At 39.1% G+C, this 24620-nt stretch overlaps 2 protein-coding genes across 2 annotated transcripts in view; one reads left to right on the top strand and one right to left on the bottom strand.

Annotated features, from left to right (window-relative positions):
- The window catches only part of LOC131242363 (uncharacterized), a 53071-nt gene that overhangs the window by 27647 nt on the left and 804 nt on the right, over positions 1-24620 (bottom strand). Inside the window, exons 2-5 of the mRNA XM_058240954.1 lie at positions 24066-24202; positions 6080-6197; positions 5413-5509; positions 5038-5144 (exon numbers count right to left, since the gene is read on the bottom strand). Coding sequence (XP_058096937.1) covers positions 5038-5144; positions 5413-5509; positions 6080-6197; positions 24066-24193 — 450 coding nt within the window. The 5' untranslated portion in view covers positions 24194-24202. The remainder of the gene's footprint in view (positions 1-5037; positions 5145-5412; positions 5510-6079; positions 6198-24065; positions 24203-24620) is intronic.
- Positions 22351-23265, top strand: LOC131242362 (uncharacterized). The gene is made up of 2 exons (XM_058240953.1): positions 22351-22767; positions 22889-23265. The coding sequence occupies exons 1-2, from the start codon at positions 22612-22614 to the stop codon at positions 23162-23164; spliced, it is 432 nt and encodes a 143-aa protein (XP_058096936.1). The 5' UTR covers positions 22351-22611; the 3' UTR covers positions 23165-23265.

Below are 24620 nucleotides of genomic sequence, written 5' to 3'. Positions count from 1 at the left end.
ACTTCCATCTGTAATTTGTGTACATTAAGGAGCTCAAATGGCACTATATGTACCGGCATGGTAAATTGAGATGAGATCCAATCCATCCATCATGTGGTCCACTTGAGCTTTGGACATCCTTTTGGCCCCTATTAAATGGAAACTTATCATTTAATGCATTCTTTTTGTAATTTTTTTATTACTCAATATGTAAATATGTGTATTTAGGCATGTCCTGAAGTTTCACTGAAAAATTCTACCATTTTCTCTATGTTTCCACCATTTTCCCTGCATTTCCAGTTATCGGCGATATTATCGGCGATAACGATATTATATCTTTATCTTTGCCCAGCGAAACTTGTAGCGATACCGACAACTCGAACACTGCTAATAACTACAAAAAATACAAAAGACTTAAAACCATCTCTATGGATTGTGTAAGCAAAAGTCTTTTCCAACTGATGACAGCCTTCAAAATTAATTTTCTGGACAACTTCAAGAAAGTATACAGTAGTCAAGATAAGTTAAGGAACCACTGAAAAGACCTCATGCTCAAAACAAGAAAACCCCATGACTTGAACAAAAACCGCACATGATTGACAAAATCCTCTAGCCAAACTTGCTTGTGGACAAAAAATGTCACTGATCATGCTTTCTCTGTTAATTAAAAAACAACTGATCTTCCAGAAGCAGTAACAACCAACTCTCTACAATTTCATAATTTTATATATTTCTGAACTTCTAATAAAAAATTATGAATATGGCAAATTAAATCATCTCATTCATCATGCAATAAATGCATATAGCGTTGAGGATATCCGTATGGAATACCCTTAAAGATGACAAAAATTACAAAACATTTAAAAACCAAGGTACTCCTTATGGTTCTATTCCATAGCTCCCTCCATGCTGAGATGCTGGGTCAATGCATTGAAGACTTGTTGGAGAGCCACAGTTGTATTAATATTTGCAAAATGTAATATTATTGTTTATGTATTATGGGAAGTAATCAGTATGCATTCCAATAATAAATCCAGAAACAATGTTGCCTATGTTAGAGATGATACTTATTGTAAGCTACCTTTACCCATCACGTGACATGTCATCATCAGACAAATGTTCTTATATATAAGTCTATTGAACTCTTAAGGAATAAAATATGCACATTATTATCCTCTCTATCATTCTCTAAACTTTCATGGTATCAGAGTGCATGGTCCTTGGTATATTTTCTGGCATCAGTGAAGTACAATCTTACCTCTAATGCAGCCAAGATTGAGATTCAAAGTTTTTAGTTGATTAGAATTCTGCTCTCTTTTTATGGTTCTTCCCTATCGCTTTTCTCTTCATCATTCTATCACCTCTTCTCATCTTCTCACTTTGATTGATTTCTGTTCTTTAATCATTTGTTACCATTTATTTTATTCAATCATGGTGCTGGATGAAAGAGAAAGAAGGGGGGAAAACAGAGAGAGAGAGAGAGAGAGAGAGAGAGAGAGAGAGAGAGAGAGAGAGAGGATTTTTGCACAAAACACACAATTCAAGAATTTGATTTTTTTACGGTTTTCTTCCTCTGCAAGTGAATATCTTCTCCCTAAGCTCACACCTTCTTTTTTTTTTTTTCCAATCTCATACATTTGGCCGTAGAGGTCTTTACATAGGCCTATGTAACAAAAGATAAATATCTAAAGAGATCATTCAAATATGGACTTTACTAATTTAGATCTAAATCATATCCTAAAATTGGCATCAAGTTCAAAATCCAAAAGCAGAAATAACAACATAAAAAAATCTAAATCTTAAAAGATCTTCCCAAAATTGAGAACTGTTAATGACTTGATGACATATAAGATCCTCTTAAAGATTTCACAAGACAGAAATCTCCCAAAAAATCTTGGGTATGGACTCTTGTACAACTAGCACAAACAAAGAGGTTCCATCGGATGGTGATGGACGGCCTGGATGCATCAATTTCCCCTAGCTTCAAAAGAACTCGTCCTTAAGTTGATAGGGATTCCATATGCATGGTTTATCATCATAATCGCCTAAGCCTTATCCCAACTAATTGGGGTTGGCTACATGAATCTTGTTCCATCATTCCACTCTATGAAGGGCCATAACTTCAGTTAGACCATAGGTAATCCAGTCTTTTCTTACAACCTCCACCCACGTCCCTTTGCCCTTTCAGAGACTTCAACTGGTACCAACTCATTCATTCTAACCAGTGCAGTTCTTGGTCTCCATTGAACATGACCAAAACCATCTGAGTCTACTTTCCCTCATCTTATTACCTAGTGGACTTGCTCCAAAGTTCCCTCGAATGCATTTATTTATAATGCTATCCTTCCTTGTCTATCCACTTATTCATCTCAACATCCTCGCTTCAACTTCAATCATCCAATGAACATGTTGTTCCTTAAACTACCCAACATCTTATCCCATAAAGCATGGCTTGTATTATAGCTATCTTATAAATTTTCCTTTTAGTTTGGGAGGTACATAACAAGCACATAAAACTCCAGAGGCACATCTCCATTTCCTCCACCAACTTGAACTCTATGCGCTACATCCTTCTAAATCTCTCCACTCATGAATTATGAACCTAAGTTATCAAAAAGTGATCATTTTAGAAAACTTCTTGGTTAGCAATGTTAACTAATTCCATGTTTCCACTCCTATTATCACTAAAATTGCACTTCATGTACTCTATTTTAGTCTGAATCATTTAAAATCCTCTAGATTCAAAAGCACCCTTCCATAAATCTAGCTTTGTATTTATGCCCTCCCTCGTCTTGCTAATCAAAACTATGTCATCTGCAAACAACATAGACCACAAGATCTCTTCCTGCAAATGCCTCGTAAACTTGTCCAAAACTAATGCAAAAATATAAGTGTTCAATGTTGATCCCTTGTGCAAGCCAACAGTAATTGGGAACTCACTTGTCTCTCCACTAGTGGTTCTCACATTTCTTACCGCTCCCTCATACATTTCCTTAATCATTTCAATGTATCCTCTTGAAACTCCTTTCTTCCCCAACACCCACTAGATTAATTGTAGGGATCCTATCACATGCTTTCTCTAATTCAAAAAAGGCCACATGGAGATCCTTCCTTCTCTTCCTATATTTCCCCATCATTGTCGAAGTAGGAAAATAGCTTTAGTGGTAGACCTCCCTAGTAAGAAACCAAACTGATATTTTGAAACACTTGTCCCATGCCTTAGTCGTTGCTCAATCACTATCTCCCAAAGTTTCATAATATGGCTCATAAGTTTAATCCCAAAATAGTTAGTGAAGCTCTGTATGTCTCCTTTATTCTTATAAATACGCACCACAGTACTTTTCTTCCATTCATCTGGCATTTTCTTCGATCTTACAATCTTGTTGAACAACCTTGTCAACCAAAATAACCCAATACCTCCCATACAATTCCAAACCTCTATTGGTATACCATCTGGTCCGAGGGCCTTTCCTATTTTCATCTTTCTCAAAGCTTCCTTCACTTCAGATATCCTAATCCTACAAAAGTATCTATGATCTCCTACGTCACTTGAATCCATAGTCCCTTCCATCCCAATGCTCTCAAAGTGGTTGTCATTTAACAAGTTCTGAAAATACCTTCTCCACCTTTCATAGAACTTAGTTGTCCTTAGCTAGTACCTTTTAGTCATGGCCCTTAATGCATCTAACAGTATCTAGTTAGATGCTCTCTCTCACTTTTGCAAGTTTGAAGACATCTTTCTCACCTTCTCTTGTACCCTTCCTCTCATTTTTGCAAGTTCTGAAAATAGCTTCTCCAATTTTCATCAATTTCACCTCTCTCCATACTCATGGTTTATGAGGAATTAAAATAGGTTTTTGGCTGGTCTGATACATGATGCATATGGAATCCCAACACAATCTATTATGTATTTTAGGGATATACAATTGGTCAAAATATTCTTTTAGCCCATACGGTTTACAAAGAGGCTTTATATGACCATATGTCCTCTAATATTCCTCTTGAATGGTGAACGATTTAATTAGAAAGCAGATATGTATGGCAGTATATCTGTTGTCTACAAGCCCAAAAATTGCATCCAGTTGGTATTTTTAATCATTTAATGCCTTAGGCTCCCAAATCCATCCATATCAACTGTAAAATCACAATGGGCAACTGTGGGGCACAAACAAGGCCAAACAGTCATGGTAAACACTACATATGTCAATCGGCTGATGCATAGGGGTGGATATCTTTGAATGATCAGATCTGTGGACCCACAGTCCAGAAAATCCTGTTTTAGGGTAGATTTGTCACATGTGTGCATCTAAACACTAGATACATGGCTTGGATACATCACTTGAGAGTAACACACAATGTCTTTCAAGTAGTCAACAATAGTTAACATCTCCAATAGTCTAAACAGTACAACAGACTTTCAAACACTGCCTCATGCTGATCTTGAGTGCATTCTAAGGTCAGCTTGGAGGCAGTAAAAGGCAAAACCATAGCAAAAGTCATTTAATGATTTAAAGATTTTGAGCATGCACAATGAAAATGTTAACAGTGATTTAAATTTATACACATCTGTACAGCTGCATGTACTTGGAATAGATGCATGCAACAAGGATTAATAAATGTACTATGTGAGGATTCAGTCATGCATACAGGGAAGGATGCAATCATGGACACGTATGTCTGCAAATAAGCATGTACATATGGATGGATGGATTGATGTGCATAAATATGCAAGTCAACAATACTTTCTACCTAGATGATGCATAGGTGTGTCGAAAATTTGTATGGGTACCTTCTTTTTTTATTACTGGCAAAAAAGGATTTTATAAGAAACTGCGTAAGGGGAAAAAAGAGAAGATCCACCAAGGCAATAGACAGGAGTCCTCTATGAAGCTTCTAATCATGTTAATCTATGCATACATAGGCGTGTAGAAGCCTCTTCACATAGTTCCCAAGACCAATTCATGCAAAGATGACATGAAACGGCTCTTCTATTTCAAGAATAAATGAAAACTTGTCTCTAATGGAATGGGAAAGATAAAGTCATTCTAAGCTAGTTACCTTGGATCTACACTTGTTCATGATGTCAATGAACTCATTTCTTCCTATTCCTGTAAGTCTTAAGGCATCTGCAGCACTGAAATTTGGGATGCTGTCGTATGGTTGCTCTGCAAGAAAATAAGCAGCGTTATTTCTTTCACTTTTTTTTTTCTTTTTTTCTCTTTTTCTGAAAGATATTTCTTTCACTTTTTGCAACCAAATTAGAGAATGCCAAGAAAGGAAAAGGCAAATAAGTGGTACGTCAACCGCTGAAGCAACGACTTCGGAGAAATCACAAGTTCCAAACCAAAGATCACATAATCAAGCATGTGATGCCTTTAGATTTTTATCGTACCATATCATGTCAGAGTGATAAAAGAGGCAGGTAAGGATTACCATTTTTCATAACCTCAAATATCATCTCACAGTAATATCTGAAAGGTGAGACCCTCATTACTCGACACACATACTCCCCAAGGTGATAAGGAAATAGCTGCAAAATGGAAAAACATTCCATCAGTTAAAAATAAAAAGATGTTTCAGGTGTTACGCATTTAGCAGATGTTGAACTGCAAATTACAAGTAGCATGCAGTTAGTAACTTAGTAAGAAGGCATATGAGATTGACTCATGCCTACACAATCAGAACATAAGGGTCACAAAATTGAGGTTCTGGTTCCAATGCCAGCTTATCCATCAAAAAGAAGAAGAAGAAGAAGAAAAGAAAAGGCATTTAGTACTAACTTAGGTGAGATTGACTAAAGCCAAATCATTTTTTTTTTTTTAATGAATGAGTATCATATGGTATCACCATAACAAGAAAAAATACAAACTTCTGCTACAATAACATCCATAGAAGAGAGCTTATCACCTGCAATGCTACAACTCCTTCTTACAAGCATTTTTCCCTTGAGAATATTATAAATTTTCAAGGGGAAATTGGAAGCAAAAATTCCAAGGCATGAAAATTTTCGGTTGAAGTGTAGAACCAGTTGTAGGTTATCACTCCAAACATATCACTCAGCTTATGAACATAACAAAAGCAGGTTGTTCTCAATTCGCACCGCTAGATTCTTACGCAAGTAACGCATCATCTCTTCATAATATTCCGCTTCTTTGCATACTTTGCGGGCAAAACAAGCGTCCCACTGGAGACGTTTTTTTATGCAGTGGTCTATAACTCTGCAGTCAGATTAACAGAATCAAAAGAGAATCCAAACAAACAGCTCAAATTTAAATGGAAATGAACATGCAGGCATGCAAAAGAAAAGGGATAATTATCAGAAATATTAACATAAAGCACTTAATCAATCCAGAGATGGAATCAAAAACCACTACATATAGAAAGGAATAGAAAATTTGCATGATAAGAGAGAAAAATGCAGCAGGAATAGGAACAAAACTCATGATGAGTAACACTAAGAAAAGACTCCATTAAGATGAGAATCAAACAAGAGAAAAAACATTTGAACGATAACATTAGTCACAACTAACATTGAATAAATCTAAGATAATAATGATCACCTGATCACAACTGTAACATCGATTGACGGGAATGCCAGGTATAATTTTTCAAAGCTTGCAAGGCTGATTTGATACTTCTTGATATTTTATTATTTCTGGGTATAACCTTTAAGATTATCAATTATTGACTCTATCAACAAATATTTGACTTCTGAAACTGAAGTAGATACCTTATTACAGTGAATTCGTTGAAATGATCAGCAAATATTTAGGTGATACCTTATATTACAGTGAATTCATTGAAATGATCAGCACATAGTTAGGTAGATCGCGTAAATGTTTCTTTTCACTTCCGTAACTCAGATTCTTTTCCTCTTTTTTTGTTCCAGATTTTTATAAATTCTATTAGCAAAAGGGATAAGGCTTTGATGATGATGATTAGCAAGAGGGAATCAACAGGACAGGGTGTTGCACATGAAGCAGCAAATCAAGCCAGTTTGGCAATGAATGTTACAGCTGATGCATCTTAAAACCTTTATTGTGCTTAATATGGTACATGTGGCCAACGTATGTTAGAATCATTTGCTCTGGGCTATCCTGTAACACATAACCAAACCCAGCCAGTCCAAGGTTGTCTTTTGCTGTAGTCAACCTCAAGAATTTACTCTGTTCAATTACTGGGAAACTATTCAAAACCAAGGACTATTAGAGTTAAATACTTAAATTCGACAGAAGACTCTAGTCTCAAATCATGGTCAGCATCTTGCCAATGACTGGTTCAGGCAGCATATACAAAGAAAACTTCTAAAGAAACTGCAGTAAGAAAAAGGTTTCCCGTTGCAGTTGATAAACCTCTTTTAAATTTATGGAAGTCAAGATACCAGAGACATGGATGAGATCTTATGAGATTCTATCTTTGTTGGTTTTATTGGTACTCTGAAATTTCATTAAAAGAGAAGCTAAAAAACAACAAACAAGGCCTATAATGGCAGCTATAACAAGAACGAAAACACCTGCAACAGCAGGCCATACAACTGAACTGAAACAACAAACTTATCTGATTCCTTCTGTCAACAATCAGTAATTCAGTTCTAGCAGAAACACTTTTAGCCAGCCCATCCGCTAAAGCATTAACCTCTCTGGAATTCTTGGCATATAAGATTGGTTTCATGATCATAAATCCCTCACTTCATCCATAAAATCAGCCATCCTCCACAGACTGGAACTGGCAGACATGGTCCAAGAAATAGCATTACTCGAGTCACCCTATATGCTGGCAGAGAGCAAATAGAGCTCACTCGCAATCTTAACTGCACTCAACATCGCAGCTGTTTCAGCTAGATAAGAGTCTTTAATACCTATTGGATTGGACCTGAGAACTGAAGCATCGTGTTACATTACCATCGCACTACCCCAACAATGCCCACTGGACCTGGGTTCCTGAAAGGACACCCATCAAAATTAGCCTTTAAGCCCACTTGCTTTGGTAGCTTCCAGTGATGCAACAAAGGAGCATCCCAATATGAGTCTAACAGAGACCTAGGCAACCCTCTCAGCCTTGAATCAGCCCTCACTCACACCTTAACGAGACTGATTATGGATAATCAAACAGACCGATTTCGACCTGCCCAAAAAAAATCCGCTGTTACATTCTAAGCAGATCAACCATGTCCGGCAAAGACCAGCAGACCCCACAGCCAACTGCCAGTGGGCCCCGAGCAGCTGCTTACCAACTGCCAATGACATCCAGAACCCTTCAGGAAACACCCAGACCATCCCAAATTTAGCACAGATAGATGATGAAAAATCTCAGATACTACACAGCAGTGGATTAGCAGGTGTTTCATGTTTTCTTAACTCTTACGGCACATACAACAGTAATTAGGATTTTTTTTTAAATTGAAACACACCAATTTGGAATTGCCATCACACGATACTTGAAATGACCTATAGCTAAAATATTGTCCAGACACGCTGTCCGTACAAATGCCCTAACTTTCATGGGGACAGAAGCACACCAGATGCTTGTCCAAGGAGCTGAGATGAACTGATCATCCCCAATCAGGAAGTTAGAAAGCTACCTAACCGAGAATCGCTCATCCACTTCCAACGCCCATGCTCTCTATCAAGGCCCAGGCAAGGAATATAAACACTCTGCATTGTGCAGAGAAGAGAAGATAGGCCATTAATCTCAGTCTCTGAGGTTTCTCCTACAACAATGATCCGCAGAGAAGAGAAGATAGGCCATTAATCTCACAGTCTCTGAGGTTTCTCCTACAACAATGATCCACGACAATTTTATTACCCAAGCATGGCCCTATTGCGCAATCATAGACCCTTTGTTACTGTAGATTCATGAGATAAATAGAAATAAAGAAAAGAAACAAGAAAAGAAGAAAAGAGAAGATAGATAAGGTGAGAAGAGTGGAATGGCAGCTCTAGACTAGCATTCCAACATCCCCACCCTCTTATTTTATTAGGGCTACTCACTTCAAGAGGAGAAATTACAAAAGTACCCCCTTAAGTAATGTAAAAGGAGACAAATACCATGGGCCTAAGCAATACCCATACATGTACATTTACGCCCAATAGTCCAAATAGCCCACTCATGGGACCATTTAACATTTAACACTCCCCCTTAAGCCGGTGCATAGATATCATACATTTCTAGCTTGGATATAAGCTTTTCGAACTAAGACTTTCCAAGTGCTTTGGTAAACAAATCTACAATCTGACCATGGGACAAAATATACGGAGTGAAATTTTATTTCTGAGAAATCTTATTGTGAATGAAGTAACAGTCAACTTCTATGTGCTTTGTTCTCTCATGGAACACCATATTACCGGCAATATGCGTCGCAATATAAAAGCATTGGAACTTGAACCACAAATCCCAATTCTTTCAGGAGTGATTTCGGCCAGACAAGTTCACAAATTGTGTGTGCCATAAATCTATATTTCCACATTGGACCTACCAATAATATTTTGGTTCTTGTTTTTCCAGGTAACCACATTACCCCTAAAAAGGGTACAGTAACTAGAAGCCGACCACCTATCATTATTGACCCTGCTTAATTTGCATCTAAAAATCCAAATACCTCAAGATGACCATGAGATCTGTATAAGATACCGTTCCCAGGTGCACACTTAAGTATCTAACAATCCTCATTGCTACAACTAAATATGAAGCTCTAAGGTTTTGCATAAACTAACTAACCATATTGATAGAAAAGGCAATGTCGGGTCTGGTGAGATAGTTAAATAGATGAATTTACTAACAAGTCTTCTATACATACTAGGATCTGTCAATAACTCTCCTTTGGGATCGAGTTTGAAATGATGGTCCATTAGTGTATCTACAAGTTTGGCACCTAGAATACCTATCTCGTTCAACAAATCACAAACATATTTCCTCTAGCACAAATTTATCCCAACTTTAGATTACGCCACTTCAATACCCAGAAAATACCAAAGAAAACCAAGGTTGTTAATTTGGAACTAGGAGTGAAAACATGATTGCAGTTTCTCAATACTCTCCAAGTCATCAAAGTATAAGTACAATGTCATTCATATATACAACTAGCACAATATAACCAGATGTAATTTGTCACAAGAAAACCGAATAATCTACTTTACTCCTCTTTAACCCATTTGATATCACCACACTGTTGAATTTCTTAAACCAGGCTCTTGGTGACTGTTTCAGCCCACAAATAAACTTATTTAATTTGCACGGCCTTGCAAGACTTCCCCTAAGCAACATACCCAAGAGGTCATTAGGTATGTTGCTCCATATAGACCTCTTCTTATATGTCTCCATGCAGAAACGCGTTGTTCATATTTATTTTGAAAAAAAAAAAAAGCCAATCACGATTGACGGCTATAGAAATAACAACTCAATCTGAATTGAGTTTGTCACCAACGAAAAGGTATCTAGAGATTTGAAACCCGAATCACACACAGATTTTCTTTGATAGCATGTAATTTGTGAGATTAATAGAAATAGAGAGGGGGGGGGGGGGGGGGGGGAAGAAGAAGAGAGCAGAGGAGAGTAGAACAACTGCTCTAGACTAGCTTTCACACGTCCTCACCCTCTCATTTTATTAGGGCTACTCACAAAGAAAAAATTACCAAAATACCCCCTTGCTTAAGCAAAGAAAAAAAAAAGAGAAATCCGATGGGCCCGTAACCTCCCAAACATTCTATATCTCCTCTTTACAAGTACGAGTGTGTTCCCAATCTCTAACAGTTGGATCTCCTTATAGAAGTATGTTGTGTTACAGTTTCCATCATGTATACATTTATCACAAGACTTTTGCTTCCAGAATATTTCTCCTCTACAAAGTGTGTTGCTTAGTCGGGATTTCACTTCAATATTCCTAAGCACATTGCCTTGAGCTAACGAATGCAAATCCTCTTCTGCACCTTTGAGACCTTGCAACTCTTGAGAAAAACTAGCCTTGATCACTTCTAGACCACCAAACGCTGATTTATTCCATTCTTTCAGCTTCACTTTTAAGAATGGCAGCTTAGATCAAAAGTGAGCACTAGCAATCCCTGCAACATTGAATGAGGACCACTAATATTTCATAGCAAGCAAGAACTCGAGGTGATCCCACCACATCATCGCAAACTAAAAGGGTATGGGACCCCATGACTCAAGCTTCGAGGAGATACAAACAGGTCTATGATTGAATACACCACAAGGAAAAACCTGTTGATTGACTTCTAGAAACACCTCCTCACGAACTCGAGGTGATCCCACCACATCATCTCAAACTAAAAGGGTATGGGACCCCATGACTCAAGCTTCAATGAGATGCAAATGGGTCTATGATCGAATATACCACAAGGAAAAACCCATTGATTGACTTCTAGAAACACCTCCTCCCATGATGCCAAGATGAGGAATCTATTGAGCCAACTCATCACCAACACCTCTTGCTTGTTGGACCATGTCTATTTTTCCCCCAGGAGAGGGTGATTGATCAACCCCCTTTTAACAACAAACTAGTTAAAGCCCTTCATGCTAGAAGTAACTCTCGAACACCCAAGCCCCTTGTGGCAAAATCTAATCACATTGAAGTCCTAGCTAAGACAACATAAGACATTCTAGCTGCCCAAATTACTGCTTATCTCCTCCCAGGAATCAGGATGAAGGCCTGGATCATTAATTAGAACAACTTAGATAATGACAAATACCCAACAACTGACAATTCACACTTCAAAAAATTAAGATTCTAGACTAACATTAACCCAACAAACCTACTAACTACATTTAAGCAAACTTAATAAAAGTCAGGGCTAGCCTAGATTTCGTTAATTTCTAATGTAGAGTTGCTTCCTTCTTAGTTTATTGAAGCTAAGGACACCCACTTTATTCACTCTCACCATCACTTTGACTTCGATGCTTTTGTCTATGCATCCTAAAACCCTTATATTCCATGAAACATATTCATTTCAGCACAATCATGAGGTTGTTCTCTCCCCCAATACCCTCTATCAAATTCTGCCTATGATCATAGTTTTTAATTGACTTTAGGTTATTGAGCTTCCAGACACTCTTTGGTTTCTTCATCAATAGATCTTGAAGTTCTTCTCCTCGTGATCAACAATGAGTTTTGGTGGGCCCATAAGCACACTGACAACTTGGCCAAACAAGAATCGAGAAGCATGCCCATCTTGGAGACCTGACATCATGCGTCATGGGCCGGCTCTTACTGCATGTGCATAGGGCATTTTAACCCCACCCCTAGAAACAGGATCCTGTGCAAGTCCTCACGATCAACTGCAGAATTTTCAACCCTCTTCAAAAAGGAGACTCTGATATGCCCACAACACAATAGCTGCCTGTCCATGCCTTCTTGGCCTCATGAAGGTACTAAAATGTAATGTATGTGTGTGAATCCTCTCTCCTTTTGGTGACTGCCAGAAAGAATACATCTACAACAATACAGAACTTATCAAACACCTTCCTTGGCAGCAGCCAACAACACTAATGGAACGTTGCCGAAGAAAACAATTAGTGAGCCTTTGTTTTTTTTAATTCCCAACCTTCGTTGCCCTTACCTTCCATCTCTCATTCAAAGCAAGAAAATGTTCTTACAGCACAGGAGTCATTGTTTTATGAGGCACTATTTGATAGAAAGAGGTGCAAAAGATTAAAAAATAAATAAATAAAGCAAATAACACACTGCACAATGAACAAAAATCTGAGATGAGTGGGGCCCAAGAAGAGACTAATACTACTCCCAACAGAACAAGCAAGAAGATCCAAATAGATTTCACAGGGAAATAGCCGAATGATCATTCGTATATTACAAAGGTTCATGGTATAAGATACTAGAATTTTAAGAAATAAAAGTTATAGTGACCACCCCACTTTCATACCAGAGAAAGGAAACCAAAGAGCTAGGATGCTTTAGCTACTTTGAAAGGATATGACCAATTTAAGAAAATATTCATGGTCCTTTTTCTTTAGTTTTGTTTACATTGCTTTTGGATGTTTGTTTAAGGCAGATTCCCACCTTTATTTTGAATGGAAATTTTCTACTTGTTTTAATTATCCTCAAGAGAGAAGTAAAAAATTCCAGCAGAGGCTACAAACATTTCTATCACAAAAAGTGACAAAGCTTAACTGCTTCTATAGCATCTCTTTCAGAAGGGATCTAAAAGATTGAGATAACAGATTTCACAAAGCCTATGCACATCCTCGAGCAGGTGAAGTTTTAAGCAGCAAGTATGATTCCAAGATTAGAGGTGGTCTGACTCTAGCAACTTCTCAGCCTAGTTGTATTTTCTGCAGCATTTTAGAAATACGAAAGGGTCCTTCCCTTTATTTGGCACTCAACAGCCTCCCGCAGTGTGTCAACTTTGGTTTGGACAGCAGTTGAGGGAAGACTCCTGATGACCGATCAATTTAAAACGAGAGGCATGCTCATCGCCAACAGGTGTTGTGGAGAAAAGATGAGCAGGTAGTAAATCATTTCCTCATCCACTGCCCTTTTGATCACACACTATTGGATTGTTTTCTTAGGGGTGGTCTCAGAATTGAGTGGCCAGTTAGAGAGAAGGTGATGGATGTTCTCCACAGTTGGGGTAATTACCCCTATAGATCCAGAGGTATTGTCCTGTTGGACTCTCCACCACTTGCATTGTGCTGGGAGATTTGGGTTAAGAGAAACAGGAGAACCTTCAAGGACGAGGTGCTTTCAGTTCTCAAGGTTGTTGAGAGAGCCGTGTCTTCTCTTTGCATTTGGGCCGTAAGTCACAAGGCTTTTAATAGAATCACAGCGATGGATCCATCCAAGAACTGTTGCAAGATCATGCAGAGCAGAACAGCAATTAGTTTGCCTTGTGTTTGACATCCCCCTCTATAGCCAGTACCTGGAAGTTCCTATTAAGATCTATGGAGCCTGATCATCAGAGGTGTACTGTTCATCCAACGAGCACTTTCACAGGTTGAGCTCCGCGCTGAGCTCATTGGTGGTTGCAGGGGGTCGCAGGGGGGTAGCACCCCCTTGCTTGGGAGTTTGGGAGCGTGCTCCCGGTCCAGAGGGTAATTTCATAACCTCGTATAGAGTTTTATGTAAACCCTAATTCGTTTGGGGTAATATGATATTCTATCATGAGAGAGAGAGTGAGCCGTTGTGTATTGAGAGATGCGTCTTCATTTTTTTCCTTGAAGCATGGTGCATTGGTGTGAATCCGTGAACGAATTGAAAGAGAACCACTTAAATCCTTGATGTGGTTTGCATTTTTTTTTCGCTTTCTTTTTATTCCAATATTGTTGTGCGTGTGGCCGAAAAGGGGTCTTTCTCCCAACAGTTCCATTCCACTGACATTTCAATGGCCATGATGCAGCTCTTAAAATAGGGGGATCTCGATTGACTCTAGCAAACATGTGATTATGTGCTTCCGGGCCCAATCCAGCCGGTTTCAGCCACTCAAGCCAACCCACTAGCAGTTCAAGAGGTTATTAGAACGATCCACAATCAGTTTCAGGTATTCAAATTGGGGATTTGGATATGGGGAATTCAAATGCCCAAGTATTCTAATACCTGCTACCATCATAATTCTAATGCTTTGAGGATGATGGGCATGGAATATCCAAACAATTAAAATGCTCACTAGTCATTCTAATACCCAAAAAATAGGCACATTTGATTTCCAAAAAGTTGGTGGAATTTCACTCCAAAACCTACCAATGATTTCCCAATCATGCCTTAAGATCATTGGGCCAAGGTGAGTGATGCAGGACAACTAACGACCTGCTCTAAAGGCTCGAAGTGATATAGTGTGGAGAATTAATCCCTTTATCTCATAGCCCAGGTCCAGCCCTCGGCCAAACCCGCCTCGTGGGCCCCACTTCACATGGGTCTCACCTCACACAGGCCACACACTTCAAGTGTGCCTCCGCTTCACACAGGCCACCCCACTCAAGCCCGTTGTGAAAATGCCCCTACATTAGTGAGTTTTTGAGAAGGATGGACACGTAAAGGAGTGGGGCCCACATGATGGAGGGTCTAAATCAATGAGGGCAGCATTTATATTATGGTCGATATGGATTGTCCATTTCCCTTGCCATTGATTTGAAGGCAATGATCACCCCTCCTAAGTGATTTTTTTAAGGAATGGGCAACCAAAGGTGGGACCCACATGATGGATGTCTAGATCAATGATTCGACCATTTTAAGTATGATCAAAAGGGACCATTCATTTTCCCAGGAATTGATTGGAGGTTAGGATCATCCAACCAAAGCGACTTGTTTAGAGGAACGAGCAATCAAGAGTGGAACCCACATGATGGATGTCATAAGTCAATGATGAAAACAAATGTTGCATGATCAATATGGACCGTCAATTTTCCTGGGGATTGGTTAGAAGATTGGGATTATTCATCCAAAGTGACTTTCTAACAGGGATGGACAATCAAGGGTAGGACCCATGTGATGGATGGTCTAGATCAATGATCGGACAATTTGTAGTATGATCAATATGGACCATTCATTTCCTTTTATATTGAAGGGACAGTTGAGATCATCCACTAGAAGTGATTATTTTATAAGGATGGGCAGGCAATGAAGGGACCCACGTGATGGATAGTCTAGGTCAATGACCGGAACATTTAAAATATGATTGACATGGACCATCCATGTCTCTAACAATTAAATGGTATCAATTAAGATATTCCAATAAAAGTAACTTTTTCATAGTGATAGGAAATCAAGGGTGGCACCATATGATGGATGGTCTAGATCAATGACCAGACTGTTTGTAGTATGATCAATATGGGTGCCCACTTCGCCAACAATTGAATGAGTGATTAGGATCTTCCAATAAAAGTTACTTTTTTACAAGATGGGGTATCAATGGTGAGAAGCACACAGTGGATGGTTTAAATCAATGATCAGACCGTATTATGATCGATATGGGCCATTCATTACCCTAGCCATTGTGGATCATACGTGTGCAAATTTTGCTCACATGGGAAGCATCCAATCCACTCATCAATTTGATCGCATGATATATAATAGCTGATCAAGTGATAGAGAAGGTCACACTTGTTCATTTAATTCAAATGCTTCCTAAATAATATATCACACATGATTCTCAACTTGTAAGCCAACTAAACACAGGCATTATAGCCTCCGGGAATCACAATGCCCTCTTCCAAGAGGTTCCAAAACAAAGACAACCAAGCATTGCAATACCAGGTAATTGAAACATCCATGGCATCCAAATTCCCCCAACCCAAACAAACCATTAGTGTGGAGGGTACTTACTCTAATGTTATCTTGTGGCCTAAAGGGGAGGTCATAGTTCCATGGATTTTATTTTTTTTTTCCAAGAAATCAGGGCCTTGGCCGCAAGGTAGAACATTTTGTTTGCCCTGGCGGCTAGGGGTGTTGATCCTTTGGTGGATTATGGGGCATTGTACCACTTCTTTCACTCTGGGGACTTTGTTCCCCTTAATACATCTAGTTACCTTTCAAAGAAAAACTTTATCAGGGCCGCCAACATAGCACAAAAGTCAATGTATGATAATGTAGGATTGAATTTGTGGTTTTATCTAAATGGGTCATCCAAATGCTACGAACTCTTAGGGCCTGTTTGGATTCTCAGTTAGGGGTGTATTGCATTGTCTTAATGGGTATGATGTGACATTACCAACGTTTGGTTAAGAGTAGCCGACCTTCGTATACGAAGCGCGCGAATACATTACAAATCCAAAATCGCAGACTGGCGATATAGTACTGTCAGTGCATGCCACTGCCGTTTGTACAAAGCCTTCATTGCGTTGTAAAAAAAAAAAAAAGACTTTCAAACAGGCCCTTTTGTTTTCGTTCTCCTACGGAGAACAGATGATCATCTCCACCGCCTCCTCCATAGACCGTCTGAGAGCCTGCATGTCGGCATTCTCTTCCGAACCGGCCCTTCCGACGATCCCTCTGCACATACAATCACCGTTATAGCTCTCTACAAGCTTCCTCGATGCAAATCGAGCAATCGTGCAAAGCAGTTCCTGTTGCCCGATAGCAGCTACCTCAGGTACAATCATCTCCCTCCTGCAAATCGGGTTCGCCATATCGAACCACCCGTAACCATTTTCGGAGAGGGTTGTATCTTGCATGAGCATCTTTGATGCAAGACGCCCCTCTTATTGGCGTGTATACGGTCTATATTACACACCAGGGACTGTCTACACCCTATTCCAGCCGATGGGAGGGAAATCTGCAAATAATCTAAATCCAAATTGGGATTTTGCAATCCACCTTGGTGGTAAGCGTCGATGGATTGAAATGACTCGTGCATGCTCTGCTGTATTGGACAAATGAGATGACTTTATGTTTTAACATTTCGCAATTTCAATACTTGTTTCTTCTATAAAACCCTCTTCTTCGTAACTTACCAACCCTTGAACAAGATCTTCAAAATCAAATCTTAGCTTAGGGAAGTTTTGCGTCCTCTGTACGCTCTACGTCATCCGCTCGGTTTTGAAAAATAGGTAATACTCGTTCACATCTATTACATGCAAGACGCATTATTTCTTTCATTTCAAACTAATTTCATTGGGGCTTTTAAGGATGAATATCTGTTCATATCATCCTTTCCATATTCAGCATCAATTTCCCTGTTATATGAACAGGTTATTCACTGTATGATGTCTCCTCATTACATTCACTAGTAATGCAATTGTGATAATATGGCCGCAAGGTGTTAGGTGGTGTTCAGTTTTTATTTTCAATGCCACCGTCAAGCCTTGAAGATTGTAACATATGTTGGTCAACGCTAGTAGATTCAGCGCTGGTAGATTTAGTGCTGGTAGGTTCATCCATTGACATGCTTATGTCTTAACAGAGACAAATCGGCATGCCACCATCGAGCTTTATTGCTTCTAAATTACCTTACTTTTTGTAATGTCTAATGTCTGTACTCAGAAGTTGTAAATACAAGTACCGAGAATTGCATGTTAACAGCTTTGTTCTATGATTGCTTTTATTAGCAAGTAAAAAAATTGTCTGCTAACATTATCTAATGTCCATACTCAACTTTTATGCATTCATCTCAACTTTCTGTAAATCATCAATTTCGGAAAGACTATTAATCCCCATACAATCTCCACTACAATGGAAGTGTTTGCTGTATAGTCATTTCACGTTAGAGGAGGTATAAATATTCAATTTATTGTAATTCCAATTCAGATCTCTTTTGATTTCTATTGAGCTACGATGGCTTCCGAAAGTGCGGATAATTCCGAAGAAAGGTCCTCTGGCAGTGAATGGAATGAGAGTGAAATTGCTGCTGCAATTTCAGCCATTGCAGCTTCAGTATGTGTAATCGGAGCAACTGAATACTATCGCCGGTTATGTATCAAGTCAAACCCCGCTAGTGGTCAAATTGAAAGGGATAGATTCATCAGCCGAATCATACATAAGAGTGATAGTGATTACCTTGCGCAGCTGAGGATGGGCAGGGGACATTTTTTCAAATTATGTTCGCTGTTGAGAGATCAGAATCTACTATTCAATAGCAGGAGATGCATGTTGGAGGAGCATATTGCAATGTTTCTTCATACTATCGGACATGTACGTAATCGAGTCATTGGTCATCGTTTCACAAGATCTGGTGAGATTGTAAGCCGACACTTTACTAGAGTGTTGGATGCTATAATCGGTCTATATCCAGAGTATGTGAAGTTTCCTGGATTACACACACCCAAGGAAATATCCGACAACCCTTTGTGGAGCCCATATTTTCAGGTAATGTGAGTACATGTGTTGGAGCAATTACTAAATAGTACCTTGAAAGAATCAACTGATCATGTAGCGCACTTTTCATTGTAGGATTGTATCGGGGCCCTAAATGGTACCATATCCCGGCTCATTTGCCAAAAGAATCAAGCTCAACATTTAGAAATAGAAAAGGATTTCTGTCACAGAATGTTTTGGCCGCATATACGTTTGATATGAAATTTGTACACGTACTTGCTAGTTGGGATGGATTTGCATCTGATGCTCGTGTGTTACAAAATGCACTAACCTGTCGGCCTGATTGTTTCCTTATTCCACACGGTAATTGGCTAAAGGGGGTGATTGTTTGCATTATAACTGTTTATGCATGTAATTCAACTGAAACATATCTTGCAATGTGTAGGAAAATATTATGTTGTTGATGCCGGATATGTACATACGCCTGGATTTATGGCACCATATCGAAGTGTGCGGTATCACCTGAACGAGTTTCGTACGGAAAGGAAGCCTGTCAATAAAAAGGAACCGTTTAATTATCGTCATGCACAACTGCGTAATGTCATAGAGCGTGCGTTCGGGCTTCTAAAAGGCCGCTTTCCTATTCTACGTACTCATCAATTTAAGTTTATAACGCAAGTGAAAATTGTTATAGCTTGCTGTGTCCTTCATAATTTCCTCCGTGTTGCTGGTGATGATGGACTGGTTGAGGAAGTTGAGGACAGTGGAGACAGTATAATGGATGTTTCGCCTTCCGCTGTAGATGTAACTACGGTGGAAGAAGGACAAGTGTTAGCTCGGGTGACGGATCGTGCACGTAATGATTGGACACGTAAGAGAGACGAGATAGCTGAGCGAATTGGAATGATAGTCTTCCACGCACAAGACAACGTACTTAGACTTGCCTGGTTTTTGTAATTATCTGCTACGTTGAAAGCAAGAATAATTTAACATATATTTTCACCATCTTCTTGATACTTATCATATTTATTTGTGATGAATGTCATTCGTGTCTATATGTGACTGATATAGTCATCCATCAATTCGCTTTAGCTGTCATGTTTCTACTAATATTTTCTGCTTGTAGGTTCAATGAATTTTTTACGGAGTACATTCAAAGACACAAAGAAGAAAGATGTGGAATCATCACCTAGTAAGAGGGTTCTTGTGTCCAACCAGTGCCCAAGCTCACCTGCTAAAAAAAGTGACACTCCAAAAAAGAAGCAAACTCCCGCAAAGACCCGGCCATCACCAAGAAATATCCCTCAACCGAAGCGTACTTTAGGTGATTCAAGTAGAGTAAGTAGAATTCAATGGACAGATAGTATGGACAACGCACTAGTTGATGTGTTGGTGGAACAGGTAAATCTGGGTCTTAAGAGTGACGTCGGGTTTAAACCCCAAGCTTATAAAGCCACCATTAAAGAGATCTACGATACTTGTGGGATATTGTTAGAGAACCGACATATTTCGAACCGGCTTCGGACCTTGAAAAAGCTATATTGGGCAATAAAGGACATGCTCAATGCCTCAGGCTTCGAATGGGATGACTCTCAGAAGATGGTGATAGCTACCGAAGATGTATGGGAAGGATACATTGCGGTATGAATTGATTTTATGTTTGCTTAATATATTTTAATGAACTGATTTCTAATAAATGATGATAACATTTTCTCCTTGTCTAAATAGACCCACCCCTATGCTGAACGGGTTCGAGGCAAACATGTGGATAGATGGGATGATCTCACCTTCATGTTTGGCAATGATATTGCCCACAGCGAGTTTGCGAGTACAGCATATTCTTCTCCCATATCCGGGAGAAGGCGCGGCCGTGACGAAATGAACTCCGATGATGAATCGGAGGAGGAGCCCTGCCAGACTGTGCGTCTCTCATCCTCAGATGAGGATGATCGAAAGGCAACTCCCCGATTTCACGGTGGTGAGGGTTCAGTAAATCGGGCAAAACGAACACACAGAAGCCCAATGGAAGCCACCTCATGTTCGTCATAGCCGCGCTGATGGGAGTGATTTTAACCGTAGGAAGAGTAGACCGAGTGAACAGATTGGGGACAAGATGAGGGAGGTCGCAGAAGCCATAAACAACCTGACCATTACAATGGCATAGGGGAAAAGTATGACGCGTGTGCAATGTCTGTTGGGTATCCTTGAGGAGGTGGATGGTCTTTCTAGTGAAGATCAAATTCGAGCTGCTAAAGTGTTGCAGGGTGATTTAATCAGTGCAGGTTTTTTTTTAAAGATGGGACATGAACGACGAAAGGAATGGATAGAGAAAGTTATCCTTCCTTGCTGTGGTCCAGACTGAAAATGGCCCTTTTGTTTTCTATGCTGACTGTTATGTGGTTATAACTTGTTTTTTTTTTCCTCTTGGTTTTTGGGGTGGATACTGTTTCTATCCAGAGACTGTGAATGGGTGCGTTCGGGTTTACTTCCTGGCAACGCTGTGGATTATATGATTGCTGCTGGAGCAGTAATCAGCTCTTTAATGTCTTGGACTACTATGTTTTAAATCTGCAATGCTACTTTTTGTTGCAGGTTCTGACTATAACTGCTATGCGATATTCTGTTTGAGTTTATATCTGGTGGTAGTTTTCATTATTCAGTAGTAGTTTCTGCTGACTGATTAAATTGGAGGAAATCTGCCCTTCTGTGATTCTTAACACTCTTCGTCTCATAGTTGTCATGTTTTAGTTGTTATATCTAGTGCGTAAAGATGTCAGAGGATTTCTGACTGTAACTGGTTGAGAATGATACTTGTGTCACAGGTGTCCTTATTCAACGGTAACTTCTGCTGGAGTAAAATGTTGGAGGATTTCTGAGTGTAAGTGGTTGAGAATGCTACTTGTCTCACAGGTGTCCTTACTCGGTAGTAATTTCTGCTGGAGTAACATGTTGGAGGATTTCTGAGTGTAACTGGTTGAGAATTGCTATTCGGATACAGTTTTACAGGTATCGCGTGAATTTAGATATTTGTGATTTCGGATTGTGATTCATATTTTGGTGGTGGTCTATTTTTTTGTTTTCAGTTGTCAACTACCTTTCATAACTTTACATCCACACCTGTTAGTATTTTTGGTTGCACATGTAGCACATATAGTAGATTGATCTGAAATACTATTCACTACTGTAGGATGTGGATTTTAATGCAAGTGGATGGGTTCATGCCTGACCTGAACTGCTGGATAGTTTTAACTATAATACTGTGGGATGATTTCTGTTGCTGTTTCAATCAGCAATACTAAAGACGATATATATCTGCTTTGTCAGTAGATTGATCTGAAATACTGTTCAGTACTGTATGATGTGGATTTTTATGCAACAGGATGGGGTCATCCCTGACCTGAACTGCTGGATAGTGTCAAGTTTCAAATAATGCTGGCTTGTAGATATCCATCTCTTAATTTGTTTAATGCTTTAGAACATCAATTATCATGCAGGTGGATGGTGTGGATTTTAATGTTGGCTTGTATATATGTGGCATTTACGCAATGGCCTTATAACCATTACAATGACTGCATTGTAATATTGCCGATTTCAGCCTCTTATTACAACATTTCTGCCATGCTTCATTTCTGCCATAGATTTGGATGTTATCCGACATGTTGTAGTTGATATTAATCTTCTTGATTCCCAGCTTTACTGATAGGCTCTTGTATGAATTTTTTTCATGATAGGTTTTATTGACATAATGTAAGTGAAGCAGAGGTAATTGAATCTATTTATCTAATGATAAACTTCTGACCTTCATGATGTAACATAGAGACTTTCACACAGCCAGCATTATCATTCTCCTTAAAATTTATTTTAATTTCATCACTCAATATGTGGACTGAGAATTTTTTTGTCTACCAATTGCAAAGAAAATGAAGAGGAAGTTTTACATAGTGATTGTGGGCAGAACGCCCAGTATATACGAGACATGGGAAGAGTGCAAAGCTCAAGTTCATGGATTCAGTAGATGCTTACATAAGTCATTCACTGCATATGAAGATGCCATGCTTGCACGGAATCAACACAAGGTTGGATGAAACTTTGAACAAGTACTCATATGTTAGAAGAAATCAAATTTCCTTGATTGATTTACATATGTTACAATCAGATTGTTAACATAGATTATGCATTGTTTACAACATTATTCAGGCCACCACCATCGGTAGAGCAGTGGACGAAACAGACGGAAGTCGGTATGTTCGTGCATCAGCTACTAGTACAATGGTGGATAGCAGGACATGTGTAGCTGCACCCATATCGCCAACTATAATTGGTGGCGATGGTCCACAAGATGGCAATGAAGAAAGAGAGGGACTTGATGGTCCGGGAAACGACCCACATATCCATCGTCCGCTTGTTGGTTTGCTGCTTGGTCTCTTCGTATTGTTTGCCGCTGTTTACGTGACTATCCGCAGCAGCGGATAATCTTCTGCATCTGTAACCAGCAAAGAAATGTTTGGACTGTTTGAAAGTATGTGCTTACGGAAGTGTTCATTTGTAATATTTGTTTGTTAAGTTGTTTTTTTTTTTTTTTTTTTTTTTTTGTTTTTATTTCTTCTTTTGGAACTTTCAATATCAGGTCCTTGTGTGTGTGTGTGAGTGTGTGTGTGTGTGTGTGTAGTTAGAAGTATGTTGTGTAATTTTGTTTTTGTGATTTTGTTTTCTTGGGCATGGAAGACATCCGACCCATTTGTAATATTCGGCTCTTTTTTTTCTTAGTTTGATTTTTTTTTTTTTGTTTTTTGCTGTTTTCTTTTCTGGAACCGTCAATATCAATTACCTGTTTTCTGTAATTTTTGCTTTTTTAAATTAAAATGTATATTTTCTTTCTTAATCTCTGTTTCTGGGGCGTGGATGACGTCATGATTACACGTGGGGCCCACATATCACATGTGGGTTGTTGGTCAAACGTGGGTTGACCTTCCGTACCGGTAGATATATAAATTTGTATGATTGTACGGTACCCACCCAGACACAATACCTCCTATCCAAACATTGATCTGTATAAGGTACTGTATACTATGCCTACCAATGCCTCCAATCCAAACATTGATCAGTATATGATTGATTTGGATGTATCCGTCAAACCGTCCAATTTATACATGAACAGTACCCGAATACAATGCAATACGTGAATCCAAACAGGCCCTTAAGTAAATCCTCCCTCTTCAAGTTCCTTATACCTTGAGCATGTTGTACTGCTTGAGTAAATATCTACCACTAGAACATTAAAAAGAGCATTGAGCATAAGGAATAGATTGAAGGGATGAGAAGAAAGTAAAGGGTGTAATCTCCTATGGCAGTATTCTAGAATACCATAAATTACCTCTTGTGCCATTCTTCTTTGGAAGTAAGAGTTGCTTGGAGCCGTTTCGGGAGATTCTCCCAAGGGCACTCCTCCTTGATTGATTTTAAGAGAAGCTGTTCCTCAACAGTGTTCGGAGTGCGCTGCATTGTGTTTTACTGCATAGAAATCCAGGAAAAAGAAGAGATTGTGGTTTGTGCCAAGTCAGGGTGTATAGAATAAGTTATCAAGAATTGGGTTTTAATATACTGGAAACAAAGAGTAAATATACAAAGCTTGGCCTGAACTATGGCTGTGGCCATTTTCTGCTGCATTATGTCCAGATGAGCCCCATCTTCAGTGATCCAAACCATCCATCTGATGAGCCCCACTGTGGATGGATGATGCAAGAAGGACATCCCCCATCATGCAATCCTAGCTATCAAATTGATGGATAGAAATGCAATCTAGACGTGCATATGAGCAACAGTAGAAGGCTGAGTGATCAGGTGGTTGGGTTGTTCAATTGAAGTGATAGACAATCCAGTATCCATCCATGGTGTAGCCTGATCAACCTGGATCACTAAAAGGAGGGCA

Source organism: Magnolia sinica, chromosome 4 (genome assembly GCF_029962835.1).
Source record: "Magnolia sinica isolate HGM2019 chromosome 4, MsV1, whole genome shotgun sequence".
Lineage (NCBI taxonomy): Eukaryota > Viridiplantae > Streptophyta > Magnoliopsida > Magnoliales > Magnoliaceae > Magnolia > Magnolia sinica.
The sequence above is the reverse complement of the archived record's forward strand: the minus strand, read 5'-3'. Positions and strand labels throughout refer to the sequence as shown.